General features: G+C 37.3%; 2 protein-coding genes and 1 non-coding gene across 3 annotated transcripts; 1 reads left to right on the forward strand and 2 right to left on the reverse strand.

Moving 5' to 3' along the window:
• The first annotated feature begins 649 nt into the window (after positions 1 to 649).
• On the forward strand, positions 650 to 756 carry LOC141593706 (small nucleolar RNA R71). The gene has a single exon (XR_012521775.1). It is a non-coding gene; the product is annotated as a small nucleolar RNA R71 (small nucleolar RNA).
• An 8,331-nt stretch (positions 757 to 9,087) lies between these two features.
• Positions 9,088 to 13,583, reverse strand: LOC141589739 (uncharacterized). The gene is made up of 4 exons (XM_074410365.1): positions 13,527 to 13,583; positions 9,574 to 9,751; positions 9,323 to 9,446; positions 9,088 to 9,225 (listed from the first exon to the last, which is right to left on the reverse strand). Exons 2-4 carry the CDS (start codon positions 9,744 to 9,746, stop codon positions 9,088 to 9,090), a joined length of 435 nt encoding a protein of 144 aa, XP_074266466.1. The 5' UTR covers positions 9,747 to 9,751; positions 13,527 to 13,583.
• A 3,539-nt stretch (positions 13,584 to 17,122) lies between these two features.
• On the reverse strand, positions 17,123 to 18,541 carry LOC141590896 (bidirectional sugar transporter NEC1-like). The gene is made up of 3 exons (XM_074411410.1): positions 18,393 to 18,541; positions 18,052 to 18,171; positions 17,123 to 17,614 (listed from the first exon to the last, which is right to left on the reverse strand). The coding sequence occupies exons 1-3, from the start codon at positions 18,516 to 18,518 to the stop codon at positions 17,300 to 17,302; spliced, it is 561 nt and encodes a 186-aa protein (XP_074267511.1). The 5' UTR covers positions 18,519 to 18,541; the 3' UTR covers positions 17,123 to 17,299.
• Between the last annotated feature and the right edge of the window lie 3,143 nt (positions 18,542 to 21,684).

Consider the following 21,684-nt stretch of genomic DNA (forward strand, 5'->3'; position numbering starts at 1 on the left):
TTGGGTGGAGGGTGGGTTAAGTGATTGAAATTGTTGTCTAGGTTGGAAGGTTCTTCCTTGGAAACCCGGTGGACCTTGATTGAATGTTGTGTTTTGTTTTTGAGTTTGGAAGTTTGGTTGTTGTGACTTTTGTTGGAAGGTTGGGTTTTGGACATTTTGAGAGCCATAAGAGAAGTTTGGGTGGGCTCTCAATCCGGGGTGATATTGGTTGTTGTTAAATGCTTGCTTTGCCGGACTAGACTCCCATATCCCGTTCACTTGCTCCATACAATTGCCATCTCCAACCACCAAAGGACACTCATTGGGTGGGTGCCCTTGGTCTCCACAAAGTTTACAACTATAGACTTGGTTCCTCATAGAAGAATTGCTAGATGTTTTGCTTGAGCTCATCAAGGCAACTTGTTGTTTAAGCTCTTCTATCATCTCTTTTACCTCCACATTGTTGGCCGATTCGACCGTTGACTTCCCTTTCCTCTTGTGCCTATCGTTGTTCCAATGAAAGGTACGAGAAGCCATTTCTTCAATAAGCTCTTTCGCCGTCTTGTGATGTATCTTATTCAAAGCCCCCTTCCCCGAGCCGGAATCAAGGTTCATCTTCATCTCATTGTTTAACCCTTCATAGAAATTGTTGATGAGCTCATCATCCCCAATACCGTGGTGAGGACATAGCCTTTGGAGGCCCTTGTACCTCTCCCATGCTTCATAAAGGGTCTCATCTTCTTGTTGGGTGAACCCTTGGAGCTCACTCTTGATTCTTGCGGTTCGTTGGGGGTGGGAAATACTTGTTTAGGAAAGCCTTAGAGACATCGTCCCAAGTCCGAAGAGAGTCGGGTTCACAACTTTTAAGCCATTCCTTGGCACTTCCCCTCAAAGAGTAAGGGAAAAGCCTAAGGCGCACGGCATCCTCCGTCACTCCATTGGCCTTGAACATGTCACAACTATCCAAGAACTCGTTGAGATGCTCGTTGGGGTTTTCGGTGGCTCCCCCTCCGAATTGGTTCCCTTGGACAAGTTGTAGCAAGGTGGCTTTCACATCAAAATTGTTGGCTTGAATAGGTGGCTTCACAATACTCGGATTCACCACCTTTTTCGGAGCCAAGTTATCTCTCATAGGAACCGCGGCCATTGTTACTTCCGTTTCCGGCGTTGCAAAAGGATTTTCGAAAGTTTCAAAGACCCGTGGTTCTTCACGAAGGTTCTCAATTACTGAATTTTCTTGAGGAATCGGTGTTTCTATAAGCCCTCTTATACGGAGTGAATTTAGTCTTCTCGCGGTTGCTTCGATCTCGTGGTCAATCGGGCGTATTGGTTGACCTCTTCGAGCTCTCCTAACCATGCAAAAAGTCCTACACACTCAAGAGAGGGATTAGTAACAAAAGACACAGTCTAAACAAGAACGAAAACAATTAATATCTAGACGAACTCCCCGGCAACGGCGCCAAAAACTTGATGGTATCAAGCTATACCTCGCAAGTGCACGATTTTATCGTTGTACACTATTAAGGGTCGATCCCACAAGGAGTTGAAAAGACTACTAATTGTTCTAATCCTATAGTTTAGCTAAGTCGACAATAAAGGGAGAAGGTTATGCTAGAACTACCAACAAGAAGGTAAAACAAACTAAATAAGAACTAGGAGAAAGAGCAAGATAGAACGAAAGGATGTAAATCAAATAGATTAAAAACCTAAGACTCGGTTCTTCCCAAACAATTCGTAATTCCACACAATCAAATCTCTAGGCTAATCACAAGGGTAGTTAGGTGAGGAGGTGACGACTCTAATTCGCCTAAGACCCCCCTCTCGGGTTCGAAATAGGACACTAGTACTACACTACTACCCACCAACCCCCCTCTCGGGTTCGAAGGTCGGAATCCCTAACTCAATACCCGACTACCCCAAAAACATGCATTTTCCCAAGGTAGTCCAATATTTGCTAAGGTCATTAAGCCCCATCAATTCCCGGGTCATCCCACTCCCTCTCTCGAGGGTCGATTTCAAACGCTAGATTAGAGGTGTCCTACCCCGGTTCTCCCTTTCGGTCTCAACCAAGGTTAACACTAGGGTCAAATCTCGGGTATCCAAATCACAACCTAACCAACTCTCGTTGGTGGTCAAGGGCCGTAAGTCAACACTACCCAAAAGTCAACCCATAAACCATGTCATTCCTCTAGCCTACCCTCACCAATTTCCCCAAATAATTAGCCTTTATGAAATTCAATTAGTGAAATTACACATGTTGGGTCAAACCGAGCCCTAGTGGAGGACTACTCACTAATCATGGTCCTAATTGCAAAATAGACAATAAAGATGGAAACTTTGGTCATGAACATGGTGAGAAGATGAATCTTACTACTAAACATGCAACAATCCAACAATAGTTGTAAAGAAAGATGATTTAATCTAATAACTAGGTTGATTAAACTCAAAGACACAATCTTTAACCAAATCAACTCAAAGATTAAGTCTTTGAGGACAACTATCCAAGGATGAACAAATGAAAGAGAAGCAAAGGAAAGGTGAACAATGAAAAGATGAACAATGGTGAAAATAACAACAACAAACAAACAACAACAACAATTTTAACATAAACAATCAAACAAACATGAAAGAAGAACAAAAAGTAAACAAATGAAAATAGGGAGAGAATTAATACCAACACAATAGCAAAAGAGGAATTTGGATAGAAATAATAAAGAAGGAAATCCTTCAATCTTCTTACAAACCCAAATTCAATCACTATTTGATTGAAGAACTTCTCTAATTAGGGAAAGATTAACAAAGAGATTAACAAAGTTTTAAACTTGAAAGGGTAAATATTCTGGATCTAGAGTTGTGTGTACAAAAGGGTTTAAGAGGGGGTATTTATAGGCTTGTACAAGATTAGGAAGAAAAGAGGAAGAAAAGAGAGAAAAGCAAATCCAAATCTATTTGCTGCGTTTTTTTGCCGGTGCACCATTTCCGGGTGCTCAACCGGCAAAACCGCGCAAGGAATTAAATTATCGGCATTCGTGTTTTGGTGGGCATTTGCCTTGCCTGCCGCAAAACACCTTCTTCAGACTTCTTCTTCTTCTTTGGGGTGCGTAATGACACCGGTTGACCAGGCTGCTAGTGCTCCAACCGGCAAATGCGAGGTCAAGCTTGTTTTTCACCAAATTCTTCAATTAAATCTTCTAGCTGTGTTCTACCGGTGGGCCGGCTGCCGGCCTGCCGGCAAAACACAGTCTTCAGCTTTTCTTCAACTTCTTAAGTAATTCTCTGGGGTGTGTTTTGCCGGTGGCTAGACCGGCTGCCGGTCTGCCGGCAAAACACATAGTTTACCATTTCTTCACCTCTTCTTCATGTAAAGGCAATGGGGTGCCTTTCTTACCCCAATTTCTCTATACTTGGATCGTTTCCTACAAAAGGATACACAAGGTAACAAGTACGGGCATTGGGCACAAAATGCAAGGAAAAACACCTGAAACCGACTCGATACGAGTCGGTATGCATAAAAGAAAGAGGGGAATTAGAAGTAAATTAATCGTATATCAATGTACGATAGCCTCACTAAAGGGTGTGAGTTAATAGTTATATAGGAGAGCATGACGACATGTTAGCCGTGAGTTTCGAGGTATTAAGGGAATAAGAAGCTGGTAGAGTGTTTGCACGATATGAGATTTTGATGGAGAGTTAGGTAACGATATGATAAAGGATAGAATTGGGAATAATGTTGAGGTAGATTTTGTTGATGGATTGAATGTTCGTTATTTGGGATGATAACCAAATAGAGGAAACAGATTACTATATTAAGAAGTGATAGTAAGAGAGTAATCACATGAAGGATGTTGGCGTCATAGTATTGTCACTAGTGGTTTAGGATGATGTTACTTTAGGGAAGTTAGTTGTCCTAATGAGGTTTATCTTGTGGAGGTTATTAGTATGTTTGGTTGTGAGGGAGTATAAAATTTAGATATATGAGGTGCTCGCTGGAAGTTGAGCAATAATGTTATGGCTACATTTGCCGGAGGGGTGATAATTATGTGTATGAGAGGATATGTTATGAAAGGCACCTGAGTTAAGTCCGGATGAGAGGTATTCATTGTCAAGTGGTAACTTACGAGATCAGGATTGGCTAGTTAGATTTGATTATGGGTCCATGGGATGTGTAAAACTTTGTGTGAGGTCCTGGCCTCACGAGTAATTGTGTGACGTGATAGTTACGAGTCGTTATATGTGTGTTCCGCGTCATATGTTATACAAACAGGAATTAAAGTGGGATGTGTATGTATGATATCTGTAAATGATGGTGTGAGGTCCCGGCCTCAAGAGTCATAGTATGGATAATATTCATAAGGTTGGTATTTGTGATCCCTTCTAACGTGCTGCGTCGTGATCTGGTAGAGCAGTTTTAAGACAGTCTTGTGGTCAAGGAAGTTGTGCTAAGTTAGTATTATGAGATTGTAAGAGTTGCAATGACTATCGATGTGGTGTTGTGCATTGGGCACGGTAATTCGTGTTGTGATACGAGTATTTTCGTGTTGTCATCGATCGTTGTTTGTTTACTGCTATTTAGTGTCAGTGTCGGTCGGGGTATATAGATCGTTGTGTTGTTTCCCGATGTTTCTTACCAGTGTCAGCTTAGGAGTGGAAATAGAGTATGGTATGAGAGAGAGTTGGGTACGGTGCTGTTGATGTCATGACATAGTAATATTCTGTTAATGAGATACCATTGTGAGAGGTTGTTGGAGTGCTTTTGATCTTGTGTTAGATGAGGCATTGGTGGGCATAGTTGTGAAAAGAAATTGTGGAACATGTGTGGTATTGAACTTGAAACTACAAGTGGTTTAGCACCTTTCCTTGGGACAAGGAGTACGAAGTTTTAGGACTTAGTATCGTGTCAAGTTAAGGGAGTAGTGGTAATAAAGAAGATGAACTTGAGAAGCTAATGTAAGTATGTGTAACACTTGAGGATTATGAGATAAGACTGTGGAGATGAGTGTATATGTATATAGAAGTATGTCGTGTTATGGTAATGTAGAAGAGATGGAGTAGTGGTTATACTGAGGATTTTATGATATATGTTATGGGAATGCAGAACAATTGGAGGCACGAGAACTGTTAAAGAAAGAGAGTCCTGGATATAGGAATGGTTGTAGGTGTTGAGGTTATAATGGGTTATCGTTATCATGCAGTAGTAATGAGGATTATGAGAGGTATAGCAAAGGACCTAGTATTAGTGAGTTACGAGGACGTAACATTTATCTTAAGAGGAGTAGGATGCGACAAGAGAGTTTGATGGTCATACATGTTGCAATTGGAAGTTTGAGTGTTGGTGCAGAATAAGGATGGATTTGTGTGATTGCCGATTTTATTACAGGTAATGGCAATGCTCGTAGTAGTATGATGTTTATGAGTGAGAGTAACGGATTGTGTGAGGATGTTTATGTGTGTGAGTAAACTTCGAGGACGAAGTTCGCTTTAAGGATGGTAGAATGTAACATTCCGTTTTGATGGTTGATCTTATTTTGTGGATTGTCTGGGTATTGAGTTGCTAGTGAGTGTTATGGAAGTGAGACAAGGTTGGCAACATTATATTGTGGTTATTCGATAATATTATGGAGTCAATATCGAGAGGATATGTTATCTAGTAAGCGTGGTTGGTGGAGTTAGTGTTAGGTGTCCATGTTTTATAGGTTGGGTTGGAACTTCGGGGACGAAGTTCTTTTTAAGTGGGGAAGACTGTAATACTACAGATTTTATTAAGCTAAGTACTCGACTGAGTAGAGCCTGCTCTGCCGAGTAATGCTAAGTGTATGTTCTGTTTAGCTTCTGCCGTGGAATACTCGGCCGAGTATGATGAATAATCGACCGAGTAGAGGATACTCGGCCGAGTATACTCTATACTCGACCGAGTATCCGGTCTGGCGAGTAATATTTCAGCGGTTTGATTCGGAAGTAATTAGAACGATATATATTTCGTTAAGCAGTTTCCTAAACATAATTTACAAAACCTAATCACCGTACGACGCTCTAATCACTCTGAATCTCTCATCTGTGTGTGTGTGGATAATCGTAGCAATCGTATTCGATCCTTTATTCCTCCTTCGGTAAGTCCTTATCCCCACGTTTGTTGATGATTATTCTAGGGTTTGTCTTTGATTATGAATTTGGGGGAAATGGGGTTTTGCATATAGTGTTTGCGTTATGTGATTGTTGATTATCATTGTTGTAGGTGCCGATGTGGTATTTGTTATGCATATTGTATGATTTATTGCAGCATAGCGGATTGCGAAAAGGTAGGGTTTTTCCTACTCAGTACTGTTAATTGATTGAGATTGCATAGTTTTATAATTGTTGTTGTCTGCTGACCATCGGAGGTTGGGTGTTGTGGTGACGGTGTTGGTGTGGCTGTATTGTGACGGTTGTGGTGTTGTGACAGCTGTGATGTTGTGTGTGTGATTGTGGTGGAGTCACTTGCGGGAGTGACTTCACACCCTAGTTCGCCCTCCGTGGAACCCGTCACGGGAGGGGATGTGCACATTAAGGGACAAGGATTATTAGTCGCTCGTTGATGAGCTGGACTAGGTGGGGATGGGCTGCGGTCACCCACTGGCGGCAAGGATTACCTATTGCGATGGGTAATCTGACAGGGCTACACACTTCGGTGTGTAGTCGGTTACTGTGTGAGATCGGGAGACCGGGGATGGAGGATGATCAGCCGATTACAATATTTGTTTGTCTTATCTTGATTGAACGGTACTGACCCCATTGTTGTTGTTTTGTAAAACCTGTGGTGATCCATTCGGGGATGGTGAGCAGATTATGACAGGTAATGCAGATGTTTAGCTATGGCACAGTCATGGGGAGTCATCACTCGAGTCTAGCTTCCGCCGTCAAGAGACTTAGCTTGCGTTCTTTGTAGTTGTTAGACCTTTCACAGTTATACTTTGGTTTGCTGTTGCTAACATATAATCACTAACTCTTTATACTTTAATAAAGGTTGTTTGGAATTGGTAACTTTGATATACTAACCTCGGGAAACCGAGATGGTAACAGCCTTTCATGGTAGGGTAGTCCTTGGTAAGGTACCTTGGTATGAGGGGGTGTTACAGATACCAACTTTGTTTACATGCGGTGAAGGGAGTAGTGGTTATTTCCTTCCCGATGGTAGTGACATATTTGCGGTCATTGATGTGAACAACGCGTCTTTTAAGGAAGAATGTATATTATATTCTGGCTGTGTCAACCATGTTTGCATCCGTAAAGATATTTTTGATGAGCTCTAAGAAGGCGTATCTAAAAAATTGAGTTTGGCTGATAACTCAATGGTTGATGTCGAGGGTGTTGGAGTTGTGAAAATCAAAATGTTAAATGGGGTGGTGCATACTTTGGACAACGTTGCTTATGTTCCAAAGTTGCGCAGAATCTAATCTCACTTATTTAACTAGACTCTGAAGGTTATGGGTGTAAAGCTCATGTGGGACACTACAACAAATAAGGTAATTGGCGACCATATAAGGCGACTGAGAACAGTCGCCATTAAGAATAAAGCGATTAAGACCCGTCGCCCGCACTTCGTAGCTAGGTTTGGTCGCTTTTGGCGACAGGCGTTCGTCGCCAATTTTGGCGACTGAAATTTTTTAAAGCGGGCGACCAAATTGCCGCCAAAATTGGCGATCGTCATTAGTCGCTAAAAAGGCGACTGCTATTAGTCGCTTACCTAAAATCCACGTCATCTCCATATCTTCAAAATGGGCGACGGATTTTGGTCGCCATTTTGGCGACAGATGTTGGTCGCCAATTTGGCGACAGATTTTGGTCGCCAAAACCACTGTTCCCCGTCGCCAATGCCCTTAAAATTAAATCATGATCAGAAGGTTAGCGACGGTTTCCCGTCGCCAAATGCCCAGTATCCGTCGCCAAATTTACATGTTTTTTAGCCTAAAAATCGTTTTTGACCTAGCCAAATACGTAAAAACCTGCAAATAAACCAACACTTCCAGCAGAGAACACATGGGAAGCCAACACAACCAAACTTGATAAAGAAAATCATGTTCCATACACACAACTACGAGTTCTACGAGTTTTGGTCATCTAACATTATCCGGGAATAACATGTTCTCTAAAAAACTACATAACAGGGAAACTTGCTCCCGCTCCACTACCACCTCCAAAATTAGGATCTCTAGGATCCTTTGGTTGCGGGCGCCACCCAGTGTTGCAATTGGCGAAGAAGGAGTTCATCCGTCCCATTTCCTCCTTCATCCTCCGAATTTCAAAGATCTCTCTCGGCATCCCGCCTCTCCCTCTCGGCATCCCGCTCTCTCCCGGCGGCTAATTGAGCTTGGAGCACACTCACGACACTTGGGGTATAAGGTTGTTGTTGGGAGGAAATTGACCCTCTTCTTCTTGTAGGAGGGTAGAAAATCTCCTTTGCCGACCCGGCTCCATACACATCTCCTCTTTGGAACCCCTCAACAAGATCAAACCATAGCTCATTGTCATCAATTTCCGGGTTGTTCTTCCTACGGACAAGGAATTGTTCCTAAAAAATTGATAAAACATTAATGGTTAGAGGTTACTTATCTAAAAATTGATAAAACATATACTTTAAAAAGCTAAGAAATTTTTATTTTTTGACACTTACATATAATTGTTGATCTTTTTCCTTCGCGAAGATCAACTTGCCCTTGCTTGTCTTCTTTGCGTGAGTGTCAACAAAGAGATCAACAATCGTGGGTACCTTACCCTTATTCTTCTTGGTCTTAGGAAAAAAACAAGGAAATTGTTACTCAAACATGATAATTAATGAGACTAATTAAATTAGAAGACTATTAAATTAAAAGCTAAGACAAATAACTTACATCTAACACCACACGATCATGAAAAGATTGAGACCCTCCATAATGAGTAGGCTCAACTTCCGCATCCTTATCCCCTCCTTTCTCGTTGATCTTGTTCCGGCCGATGCTTCCTTGAACTCGGGACTGTTCGGTACTTGGTATATTCCTCATATGACGAACCCGTAATCAATAAAATAACAATTATTAATTAATATATTTTCAAAATATGTAATGAATTTTAACTAATTACGGGTATTAAAAGAAACTAAATACCTTTCATGAAAGATGGCGCCTTCTTCCTCTTAGACACCTTATACATGTTGTCCCTTAGCCTCTTCTTGCCAATGTCATTATACCTTTGCCAAACTAGGCGCTCAAGGTTGGTTGGCCAATAGAACACACGCTACAAAAAGTAAACACATAGATGAGAAACAAATTAATAATAAGGTAAAAAGAATAAATAAATTATATTTAATAATATATATTTTATAAATAGATACCCGGAAGTTGTTGAACAACATCTCCTTATCTTCATCACTAGCGTTACTCCAACAAGTAACGCCGTGTGTCATGTTCTCTTGGGTGCTATTAGTCACACCACGAACAACTGTTTGACTTCTAAACCTGAAATCAAACATGTTAAAAACATAATTATATAGGAAAAAAAAATAATGTATAATTAACATATGTCTAAAAAAAGTCATTTATTACTAAATAAAAAAATTACAAAATAGAATGAATAAAAAATTACCAAAGACCATTCGGATCAAGGATCATCCTGTTGTCAGTATGTCGGGGTATAGCAACCTCCTCCTCCTCCTCACTCACCTCCGTAGTAGAACGGTCAACGTCCTCCTCCTGCTCTCGGGAGCTACTACCTCCCTCACTATAGCCTCCGCGCTGCCTACTTCCTCCAGGAGCCATGTGTACTACAATTGAATAAAAAGTGTTAGCAAATATTACAGGATAATTATTATAAGATACAAAAAAATAAAACCTAATAAACAAGTATAAAAGACAAAATAAAACGCTAATAATTGTTTCCAAATTTTGATATGTATACTTTTAATACCTTCTCTTACTCATCATCATCATCATCCTCATCTTCTTCTTCTTCTTCTTCTTCTTCTTCTTCTTCTTCTTCTTCTTCTTCTTCTTCTTCTTCTTCTTCTTCCTCTTCCTCCTCCTCTTCTTCTTCTTCCCCCTCTTCTATCCCATCCCTCTCCTTATCATTCTCTTCTTCTTCCTCTTCTAACTCCTCCTCCGCTTCTATCTCATTTGCATAAATAATTTCATCATGATCAACTGGGGACAAAACTGTTTCTGATACAACCTCTTCTTGGAAAAAAGATGTATCAACTTCTGATCGTGCCTTTGTTTTAAAAACGGCCCACCATTGCAAATGGATAGGTAGATGCTCCATCGAATTGAAAAAAGAAGGCGGAAATATCATCTCAAGTTTACACAAAATTTCTGGTATTTGGTCTTCTAAACGACTCATGTCCTCAACTGATATCGTGGAGGAACATAAATCTCTAAAAAATTGACTTATTTCTCAGAATCGCATTCCAAATCGTAGTCGGGAGTAAATTTTTAAAAGCCACGGGTAATAAGCGCTCCATGAAAACATGACAATCATGACTTTTCAACCCTTTCAACTTCAGTTCCTTCAAATCAACACAACGGCTCAAATCGGATGCATATCCATCGGGAAACTTCAAGTTTCCTATCCAATCGCACAATACCTTTCTTTGAGCTTTGTCAAGAGTAAATATGGCTTTTGGTTTAGCCCCATCCTTACGAATATGAAGTTTAGGACGATCACAAAATTTCTTCAATTCTATTCTTGAATTAATATCATCACGTGTCTTTCCTTTCACATCCATAATCGTATGAATAAGTAACTCAAAGAAGTTCTTCTCTATGTGCATCACATCCAAATTGTGTCCGATCAACATTGTTTTCCAAGAGGGAAGCTCCCAAAAATACTTCTTTTAAACCAACCATTTTTTTCTTTTTCAACTCTTTAAACTCTTCTTGATCCCATCGACAGTTGTTGGCAAATCACGTACTGACCTCCCATATCTCATCCCCTTGGAGTCGAACCGGAGCATTGTCACGCACCTCCTTACCTTTTAAGAAAGATTTCTTGTTCTCTCTATGAATATGTCCATCCGGTAAGAAACATCTATGACAATCAAACCAACTAATTTTTTTGGAATTAGGAAGATAAAATGCTTTACTCCTATCCATGCAATAAGGACATGCCTTTCGCCCAGCGGTTGCCCATCCTGATAGCATACCATATGCGGGAAAATCATTTATAGTCCATAACAATGAAGCTCTTAGTTGGAAATTTTGCTTCTTCGACACATCAAATGTTTCTACACCAACTTCCCACAAATACTTCAGTTCCTCCACCAACGGTTGTAAATAAACATCCAGATGGTTTTTTGGGTTATCAGGACCGGGAATAAGTAAAGAGAGGAAAATAAATTGTCTTTTCAGATAAAGCCAAGGAGGTAAGTTGTACGGCGTGGTCATTACGGGCCAACACGAGTAGTTTCTACCAAACTGACCAAAAGGGTCAAACCCATCCGTACACAAGCCAAGTCTCACATTGCGAGGTTCCTCGGCAAAATCGGGATATAACCTATCAAAACGCTTCCACTCCTCCCCGTCACTCGGATGACACATCTTTCCTGGTGTACGAGGATTTTCTTTGTGCCATCTCATTTGGTTGGCAAGATTTTTCGTGGCATACATTCTTTGAAGTCTAGGAGCTAATGGAAAATAAATTAATGTGTTTTTTGATATTGGTTTCTTTCTCTTTCCACTCCTTTTATTACCCTTCTTCCCCTTCAAAACAATATTTCCTTCACTTGTCTCATATCTATCCCTTTGACATTTCTTACATTTGTCAAGCAAAGCATCATCTTTCCAAAAAAGCATACATTCTTTAGGACATGCATCAATCTTTTCATGTGGAAGTTGAAGACCTTTGACCACTTTCTTGGTATTATAGAAATTTCGGGTCATAACATTATTATCGGGTATAACATCCTCAACCAACGTAGCAATACTATCAACGGCTTTAAATGGCATATTATACTCACATTTTAAAGAAACTATCCTGGATGCAACTTGTAACAATGTCATTCTACTCCCCTCATATAAGGTTTTTTTCGGAAGCACTTAGCATGTCAAAAAAGGCTTTTGCTCTTGGGTTTGGTTGTTCTTCATCAATCATTGGTACACGGTCGTCATTAATGAAATCATTAGACCGAAAGGCATCAAGTACCATTTCTCTATATGGGTTCTCATTTTGTTGGATTTGAGGCTCTTCGGGATAATATTTTTCTCCATGGGAGATCCAATTGTAGTAGTTTGGAAAAAAACCATTTGTAACAAGATGCTCTTCTACTTCAATGTCAAATAAATATTTTAAGTTTTTACATTTAGTACAAGGACACCTAAGTTTATGTTGTTCCAAATCATATGAATCTTGACATCTAGCAAATTCAATAAATCCACGAACTCCCTTTACAAATCTAGCGATAGGACGTTTCTTCTTATCTACTCTTTCTTCGTACATCCAACTACGTTCAGATCTCTTCATTTTAATCTATAAGCAATATATAGCAAACTAACCATTTTAAATAATAATATTTAATTTCAACAAAAAAAGCAATGGTTATCTCATCCTCCATTTTATGCTAATTTCAAGATTTCAATTGGGTCCTTATCACTCCAACCTAAACCCATCAATGTACGTTTCAAGTCACTAGCAAACACACATTTGTGAATTATTAATGAGAAAAAATTCGCAAAGCAATTCCCCTTAGTTCTCCAAATACACAATGTGGAAAAGATACATATTCCACATATGTATTCAGAGAACATTGGAGAAATTTGCAACCAAATTCTTTTCTCATTAATAAAATCACAACTATGTGTTTACTACCTAAGTGACTTGAAACGCACAAAGACAGGATCCCAAAATGGGGACTATTCAAGAATTGCTCCTAATGAGTAATTCTTGAACGGTTACTAGGTCATTATATATTAAACAAGTTGTCAAAATTATAAGGCAAATTTATACAATCCCTTAATCAAATGACATTACTAATTTAACAAATTTATACATCATGCTCATTCTATTCAAGAAAAATGCTAATTAATTAACAAAAATGCTAATTAAATCATTCTAACTTAATTAATTTGGTTAATTATACAAGTTGTCAAAAATGCTAATTTCTAACCCTAACTCAAATTAATTAACAAAAATGCTAATTAAATCATTCTAACTTAATTTGGTTAATTATAAGGCAAATTTATACAATCCTAACATTATACTACCTTCATAAAACTATACTACCTTCAACAATACTACTTCAATATTACTAAAACTAAGCATCACTAATCAAATCACATTACTAATTTAACAAAAACCCCAATTTCTACCTTCATAAAACTATACTACCTTATACAATCCCCTAATCAAATCACATTACTAATTTAACAAAAACCCCAATTTCTAACCCTAACTCAAATTAATTAACAAAAATGCTAATTAAATTACAACTACATACAATAATAAGCATCACTAATGTATAAATTACAACTAGATACTAAATAAGCATCACAACTTAAACAAAATATGAAGGATTGAAGTAATTAAATCGATTTGAGTCGAAAACAAACCTTTATTATAAACAAAGGGTCGGTAGGGATGTAGTGTGCGGATGGCGGCGGCGAGTGGTGGTGTCCGGTGGTCGTTGTAGTTGGTGGTGGCGTCGGGTCGTCGATTTACAGGCGTTTTTTTTTTTTTTTAAGTTGATGTTAGAGTGAATGAAGTGGACGGGGTGAAGAATCGCGAAAAAAATATATACGATTGGCGACCGTTTTTGGTCGCCAAATTGGCGACGGGTAATGGTCGCCAAATTTGGCGATCGATTTCGGTCGCCAAATTGGATAATATTGTCGTCGCCGTGGATTTCATACGGATTTTTGGATAAAAAGGTATAGTCGCCAAATTGGCGACGGATAGTGGTCGCCCGTGTCTTTTTTTCTGTCGCCAATTTGGCGACTGTAGTATGTCTGTCGCCTTTGTCGTGTTTTCTTGTAGTGGGAGTAATAAAAGTGGCTAAAAGTTCTATGGTCCTTATGCAGGGGAGCTACGCTGTGGCTTATACCGTTTGGATGCATATAAAGTAAAAACCTCACAGGATAACTAGAAATGGAAAAGTCGTGCATGTGTTTCGTTCTCGGAAGAGACAAGGAAGGTAAATTATTTTCAGGTTACAGACGGGCGCAATGGTGAAATTCCTGTTTGTGGGAAGGTGGAGAGCAAGAGGTTTGATAACTACATTATCGCCCTACTATTTTGACCGAAAACCCTTAACTTGACCCCAATTTTGATGTATTTCCATGCTAAATATCTTTGCTCTATGATCAATTTGCATCTATGTACTTTGCTCACGGCTTTGCTAGATTCTTGTAGTACTTCACGCTTTTATAGGTAAAACAGGAGATCGAGTAAAGACCGGAACCAATTGCAAGAAAGGAAATGAAGAGTTAAAACCGTTTTAAAGCCTTTCTAAGCCTCTTGGGTGCGTCCACTTCAGGCAAGGTGCAACTAGTACTCGTAGGTGTATCTTTTTACTCCTATGGATGTATTTGGTTGAAGGTGGGTGTATTGACTTCAAGCAAGGTGCAACAAGGACTTGTAGGGTGTATCTTTTTAGCCTTATGGGTGTAATTTTTGGAGCATGGGTGTAACTGAGGTCCATCCGGCGAAAAAGGCACACGATCGACGTATCAATACACCAGATGGACCCGTGATTTAGGCCTAACTCAGTTTTTTACCCTTGTAATTGTGTTTTGGACCTTTTGTATAAATAGTTAAACCCTATTATTTGAGACATAAGTAGATATACTTTAATTTAGATCAAAAAATTGGGTAGTTGGAGGAATTTTGTAGAAGAATTTGGATCTCATCTTGTTCTTCAATTATTCAAGCAATTAATTCAATCAAGTTTATTTCTTTCATCTTAGTTGGTATATTTTCTTTTCCTCTTTTCAATTTCTTATTTTGTTTTTATCAATTTCATTTCCTTAGTTTATGTTTGTCTTATCTTTTGTAGTCAAAGTTACCACCTTTAAGTTTGATTTCAGTTTAATTATAGTTTAATTAGTCTATTATCATCATCTTTGTTACTAATTGCATGATTAGTTGTAGAAATTAATTTAATAACATGTCAATTGCTAAATTATCAACCTTTATCATTTGTTTTGTTCTAATAAAGTGAGTAGTCCTTTCATTAGGACTCGATTTACCCCAGCATGAGTGGTTTGTTTGATTGATTCCTACAAAAATAGTTGCTGGGGAGGATTAGTAAGAGTAGGCTATAGGATTGATTTGATGAATTGGTCGATTGTGGATAATGTTGGTTTGTGACCCTTGTCCATCAACGAAAGTTGGTTAGGGTGGGAATCGGGTACCCAAAAATTAGACCTATTGCTAACCAAGGTTGAGATCGAAAGGGAGGACTAAGAGAGGACACCTCTAGACTATTGTTTGAATTCGACCTTCGAGAGAAGGAGTTGGATGACCCGTAAAATGATGAGGGTTTAATGGACTTAGGTGATGTTAGGATACCTTGGGAAAGTTTACGTTTCTAGGGTAGTCGTGATTCTACCTAAGGATTCCGACCTCCGAGACCGAAAGGGAGGGGGTTGGAAGAACTAGTGTCCTAATGCGAACCCGTAAGGGGGGTGTTAGGCGAATTGGATTCATATCCTCCTTACGTATCACGCCCAATAGCTAGTTAAAAGGAATCATGACAATAAACACAAAATCCTGGTGGGAAATCGAGTCCTAGGCTTTTTATTCCATTGAATTACAAAATTTACATTTACTTGCTCAATTTTTAAATCTAGTTTAATTGCATTTTATTGTAATTAGTTTAGTTGATTAGATTAAAATCAAACTCAATTATTGTCGACTTAGCTAACATATAGCTAGAATTGATCATTATTGCATAACAAGATCCCCGTGAAATCGACCCTCAAGTGCTACTACGATACCGTACATTTGTGAATTCTGTTGTGTAAGGATTTGCATAAAACGAATGAATTGTTTTAATTCATTTGTTTGATAATGTGAAGTGACTTTATGATTCCAATATATAACGACACTTCACATGACTTTATAAAGGATGTAAATCCTTTGGAAACGATAATCTCACAAAATTATATATCAAACAAAGTGACTTCAAAGTCCGGGTTTGAGGGTGTGAGAGGTAGTACACCAGTGTTATAATAAACTAGTTGAGGGGTTACTCTAGGGGTTTTGTGATTGGCGATTTGGTGGCATTACCAATATTAGCGGAGCATTCTAGAGGTTATTATCTTTAGTTATTGTGGGTTCCAAATTGGTATTTATTTGGGATGCTGGTCACGTTGTACTAGTACTCTTTTATAGTAGATTCTAGTCTTAGCTTTTTGTTTAGTAGGGTTTCCTCCGTTTTGGAGGGTTTCTCCTTGGGTTTGACCCTAAATACTACCTCATTTTATTATTGGTTGCAGTTTTTTACTTTTACGGTTTACTTGTCGATTGTTTGCTTTCGTTGCACGTGGGAGATTGACGTAAGCTACTAATTAAGTATGACCTTAAAATTTACATTATATAATATCTTTTATGTGGTTTTATCTCCATATAAAATTACAAAATGTAATTAAAACTTACTAAATTAATAAAAATAGTTTATTACTTGAATAATTAATATTAAAAATTATAGTATTAATAGGTAGTGATATTAGAAAAATAATAAAAACTAAGATTATCATGATATATCATCCATTAAGAATTTATTCAATCTTGCTGCATAATACTACATGGCAAAAACTATTAAAATTGTATGTTTGGTATGAAATAAATATAATAAAAGTTGTACAAAATTAAGGATGACCATAAATATCATGTTATATTAATCTCATATATTGGAGTGGTGAGTATTGAGAGAGAAGTTAATTCTATTAGTTTAATTAGTAATGATGAAATCTGTTATCGTCAGAATGAAAACCGTCATTTTTCCCATAAACTATATGTACGTTAATCATGTTAATGATGAAAAACATATTATGTCGTCGGAATGAAAAACGTTAATTAAATTACATGTACATCGAATCTCCAATTATGGACTTATTTATATTTTCCCGATATTCACATTTACTAAAGCTCATTTTATGTCCAATAATTACACATGTTATTACAACCCGTGCATTATTTGCACGGTTTTAAAACTAGTTCTATTTATAACGAAATCTCAGCTAGAACAACCGCAACTGAAATTACTAAGGTGAATAACTGTTTAAAAATCTGGAATTGTACGGAAGATGGTCTGTTTGCGCATGCTCTGGCCAGGCTGAAGTAGCGGCAATTCTGAAGGCTCTCAAATTTATACCATGCACCTTCACACACGTGGCAGAACATCAACGGTTCGATCTCCGCCGTCAACGGTCATTATGTCATTACCCTTCATATCATGAACTATAATCTCAACAACTTGATCAGGATTATTATTATTTGTGATGATTTCTTGATCTTTGTTGATTTTGTCCATGTTGTTGATCTTGATGATTTCAATACCAAGTTCAGCTTCAAATTGTTTCATCTCATTATCATTTAGCATAAGGTGTTTTTGTTGGTTTTTTGGTGATGAGTTTTTGTAAATGATGTATAATAGCATTTGAGTTATTCCCAATAGAAATCCAAGCACATTTGGCATCTGTTCACATTTTAAACAAATTGTGTGTTAATTAACATATGATATGATGGAGTTATTATCAAATAATAATATCGAAATTCAATACGACCCTTTGCATGCAATATACAAATTTTACATGATAAATAACATGCATATATCAGATAGTTTAGCTGGTAAAGTCATAAGGATGATATTCATAACCCAGGTCAAAACACATGACTAAAAAATAAAAATCGAAGGATCGAACACTTTCGCTAATCCATCCCCTTAGAGCCACTACTACTTAATGCACATGAAGAGAGTGATATCGAGATTCAATATCACTTGATAATATCATTGTATTTTAGTTTGCTTAAGAAGTTTAACCGTGGTAAAAATGGTGACCTTGTAGTAAAAAATTCCTAGAAAAATTGACATCCATATATAGAGAAAGAAGTTAATGCATGGTGATTACTTACCGCAATGTAAAAGTCTTGGATGAGGAAACCATAAAAGAACCACATAACGGCGCATAAGGTAAGAGAAAATGATAGACAAAATGGCATGAATTCTACACTCTTCGTCTTGATCACCATTTTCTGTCATCAAAAAAGGACAATAATGACGTGAGTTAGCTAAAGATTGTACGTATTCTACATGGAAATAAAGTTTGCATAGCTTTATAAAAATCGAATTATAATAAATACGATAGTTTTAAATGTTCTTTTTTTTTGTCAAAACAATAGTTTTAAATGTAACGGTAACACGATATATATATATATATATTACAAAAAATAACTAAACTGATTAGATTTCTTACCATAACGCTTAAAGGTGCAGCAAATACGCAAACAGAAAACACTGCACAAATCCATCCTACGGATGTTTCACGTACGCCTCCTTTTGAGAAAAAGTTGTGTGTATCCGCACCTCGAGCAAAAACCATGGTTCCTACTATGATTAGCCCCAAAAATGTGACATTGAATAGAGCTATTAATTTTATTGTGTATACCTGTTCACCATATATTCAACCACATTATTAGTATGTACTTATAGCCAAGTCCGACACCCAAATCAGTACTAATACGTGTGATAAAGACCATAGAATAGAAGTACGTACCCTGGCCTTAGTGGGTGCATAGATGAGAAAGACAATCAAGTAAAAAGCTTCAATAATGAATCCAACAGAGTTGATAGTGATTATTGGCATCGCATTTTGTGTCTTTAGCATTGCATAGTACAATAGCAGCATACAACTAAAGAGTGCCACTGAATATGGTAATGCTTGAAACCCTTCTGTTGATTTCTTCTTGAACACCCTCCAAAATGTTGGCCTACATATATACACCACATTAAACATTAAATCTCTAGTATAACACGTTCTCACGACAATTTCACCAGGGTAACATATTATAAGACTTGTATTATGATGCTAGATCATCTCTACACAAGGCTGGACAATATGTTACTGACGGGATTCGAATTCGGGTAATGACACGTGAGTACTACTTCTCATGACTTCTTTAGCTAAACTAGTTAACATCTGCTCTTACGCTTTTATTATGAAACAGTTTTATACGAGAATAAGTAGGTTAAGATCAAAATGACGTCGAGTATATGAAAGAGTGAAAATTAAAGGACTTACAACGGAGCTAAGAAGACACCAAGGGAAACAATGTTACCAAGAATACCAAATATGTACATTAATTCATGATGGTTAAAATGGGTCAGTGCCATTTTAATAACCTCAAGTTAATTCTTCTCTAAATTTAATAATTTCTTAGAATTAAAGAGAAGAAATAAAGAACAAATGAAGGTAATAATAAGCTTCTTGTAGAGAGAAGATCAAGAGATATTATTAATATGGCGACTGCGACAAGAAATGGTGTAACAAGGTTGTGGTTTATATAGGCCGTAACATTAAAGTGTAAACCACAAATGGCGTGTACTGAGTGGTACAAATAAAGGCTTTACTTTTATACTCTTACGTGATTAATTTCGTTACAAAAAAAGTAGCTTTATTTTGAGAAATTAATAATTCAGTTTACACAAAATCTCATTGAAGACGGCATGATACCATTTCCTCTCACAAATGACCCAAATAGAGGAGAGAGGGAAGCACATGGAGGTGCCCCACCTTATCCCCCCCAATCCGTTTTGTGAGTGACATTACCCGTCACTTACTCCGACCCGTCTTCAGCAAGACTTGTTGGTTTATTAGGTGTGAGTTGTTTTACATAGTTTGCTAGCTACTGTATATTGTTGTTATTGTGACTAATACTACAAGTCTCGAGAGGGTTGGGTGGAGGTTTTACATGCATTGCTTGACAATAATTGTTGTTTGCTTTACTAGCTTATTAGCTTAAAACTTTGCTTGGCTAACTTTCCAACTCGTACATACTTAGAATTGTGTCTAGGGATAACGTCTCGATTCGAATGATTCGACTTAATTAAATTTTAAATAATATACGAACTATAAAATTTTACAGAATTGGCGGCCTGAAATTAAAAGAATTTAAAATTAACTGAATTAATTGTATCTAAATGACAAATTGACAATTAACAAATTTGAAACAAAAATGTTAATAATCCAACACAGCTAACACAGGCACAACCTAATACCAATCGACCTTCAAAATAATGAGTTGTCTCGAAAATGAATTGTATCTAAAATTACTAAGTCCAAGCTACCCGATTATTGTTAGGCCTACTAATACCGCCTGTTGTATAGCTTAACTTTGTCTGGCTAACTTTGCTACATACTAGCTCGTACTTGGAATTATATCTAGGATGGCGTCTCAATTCGAATGATTCCACTCGAATCATAAATAATACTTCCTCCATTCCATTCATTTCTATGCATTTGCTTTATATACGTCTATCAATGCCCGTTTTTATTTGTTCATATCTTTAGTTACATATTATGAAAAATTATAAAAATTTGATATTCACAATGTACTCGGTAAGACAATTAAAACAAGATCTCACATGACTATCTTTTATGCTATATATTAGAAGTTGTATCGAAGATTCTCCGCACCTATGAATAGTGCTTAAAAAGTAAATGTATATAATTGATTGGAATGGAGGAAGTATATGGATAACAACAATTTTATATAATTGGCAGAGGCGTCGTTACGGGGGTGCAGTGGGTGCGCTTGTATCCCCCCTGATTTCAGGAAAAAATGTTAATATATATAAAGAAACATCTAAAGACTAGAGATCTATTATGGTGCAATGGTTAGAAACTTGGATTTTATCCAACAGATTGCCGGTTCGAGACTTTTAGTAGGCAATTTTTACTTTTTTTTATTTATCAAAGATTTTTAATCTTTCCTAGGGCCTAGAATAGAGTGATAGTGATGTGGAAAAGTACCCAGTAGACGAGGAGTTGCAAATTGCAATAAATGACAGTTGAGGAATTTATGGAGTATTTCTGTAAACAATAATTCTTGTGAGACGTCTTACTGTGACTGTGAGACGGTGAGACGATCCCATTATATACAAAGACAACTCATTTATTAACACTAAATGAACAACTTTTTTTTTATAAAAATGAACCGTCTCATAGTTTGAGACCGTCTCATAGATTGAGAATTATTCTAGAATTTGTGTTCTTTAAATTGGTCTGTTTTGGTATCTTTTAATAGTTATGTTTTTGATCATCCATTTTATATGATATAGGGAGTATAGTTTGTTTGAATTAATACATCATTCTCTCTTGAAAGAGGCTATTAGTTCGAAAATTTGAGAGCATACAGTATTAAAAAGACGCCTAACTTTGTAATATTCGATTAATATTTCATTTTTTTAGAAGCATATAAATTTGCACCCCCTATAAGCAAATCCTAGATACGCCACTGATAATTGGACTCAAATTGAAAGAATTTAAAACTATTAGATGTTGAATTAATCTGGTATGAAATGATACCTAGACGACTAACAAATCTAAAACAAAACCTTCATAATCTAATCGAATTAATAATAGTTAGGCTATATCAGAGAGGTACAAGTGAGAATTTCCCAAAACTAAATAAATTACATTGATTACCAATGAGTGATTTATGATCATCTAGGAGTAGTTGCTTTATTGAGGAGAGTATTAATTTTAC

This window comes from Silene latifolia, chromosome 7, assembly GCF_048544455.1.
Source record: "Silene latifolia isolate original U9 population chromosome 7, ASM4854445v1, whole genome shotgun sequence".
Lineage (NCBI taxonomy): Eukaryota > Viridiplantae > Streptophyta > Magnoliopsida > Caryophyllales > Caryophyllaceae > Silene > Silene latifolia.

Bases quoted from the DNA above. Each gene is read 5' to 3' on its own strand.
- LOC141590896 (XM_074411410.1), bottom strand. From the start codon at position 18,518: ATGGTTTTTGCTCGAGGTGCGGATACACACAACTTTTTCTCAAAAGGA. The intron at 18,172-18,392 runs GTAAGAAATCTA...TTTTGATGACAG, and splicing joins CTGCACCTTTAAGCGTTATG to AAAATGGTGATCAAGACGAA. The intron at 17,615-18,051 runs GTAAGTAATCAC...AAATGTGAACAG, and splicing joins TCCAAGACTTTTACATTGCG to ATGCCAAATGTGCTTGGATT.
- LOC141589739 (XM_074410365.1), bottom strand. From the start codon at position 9,746: ATGGCTCCTGGAGGAAGTAGGCAGCGCGGAGGCTATAGTGAGGGAGGT. The intron at 9,447-9,573 runs GTAATTTTTTAT...GTTTGATTTCAG, and splicing joins CTTGATCCGAATGGTCTTTG to GTTTAGAAGTCAAACAGTTG. The intron at 9,226-9,322 runs GTATCTATTTAT...TACTTTTTGTAG, and splicing joins TGTTGTTCAACAACTTCCGG to CGTGTGTTCTATTGGCCAAC.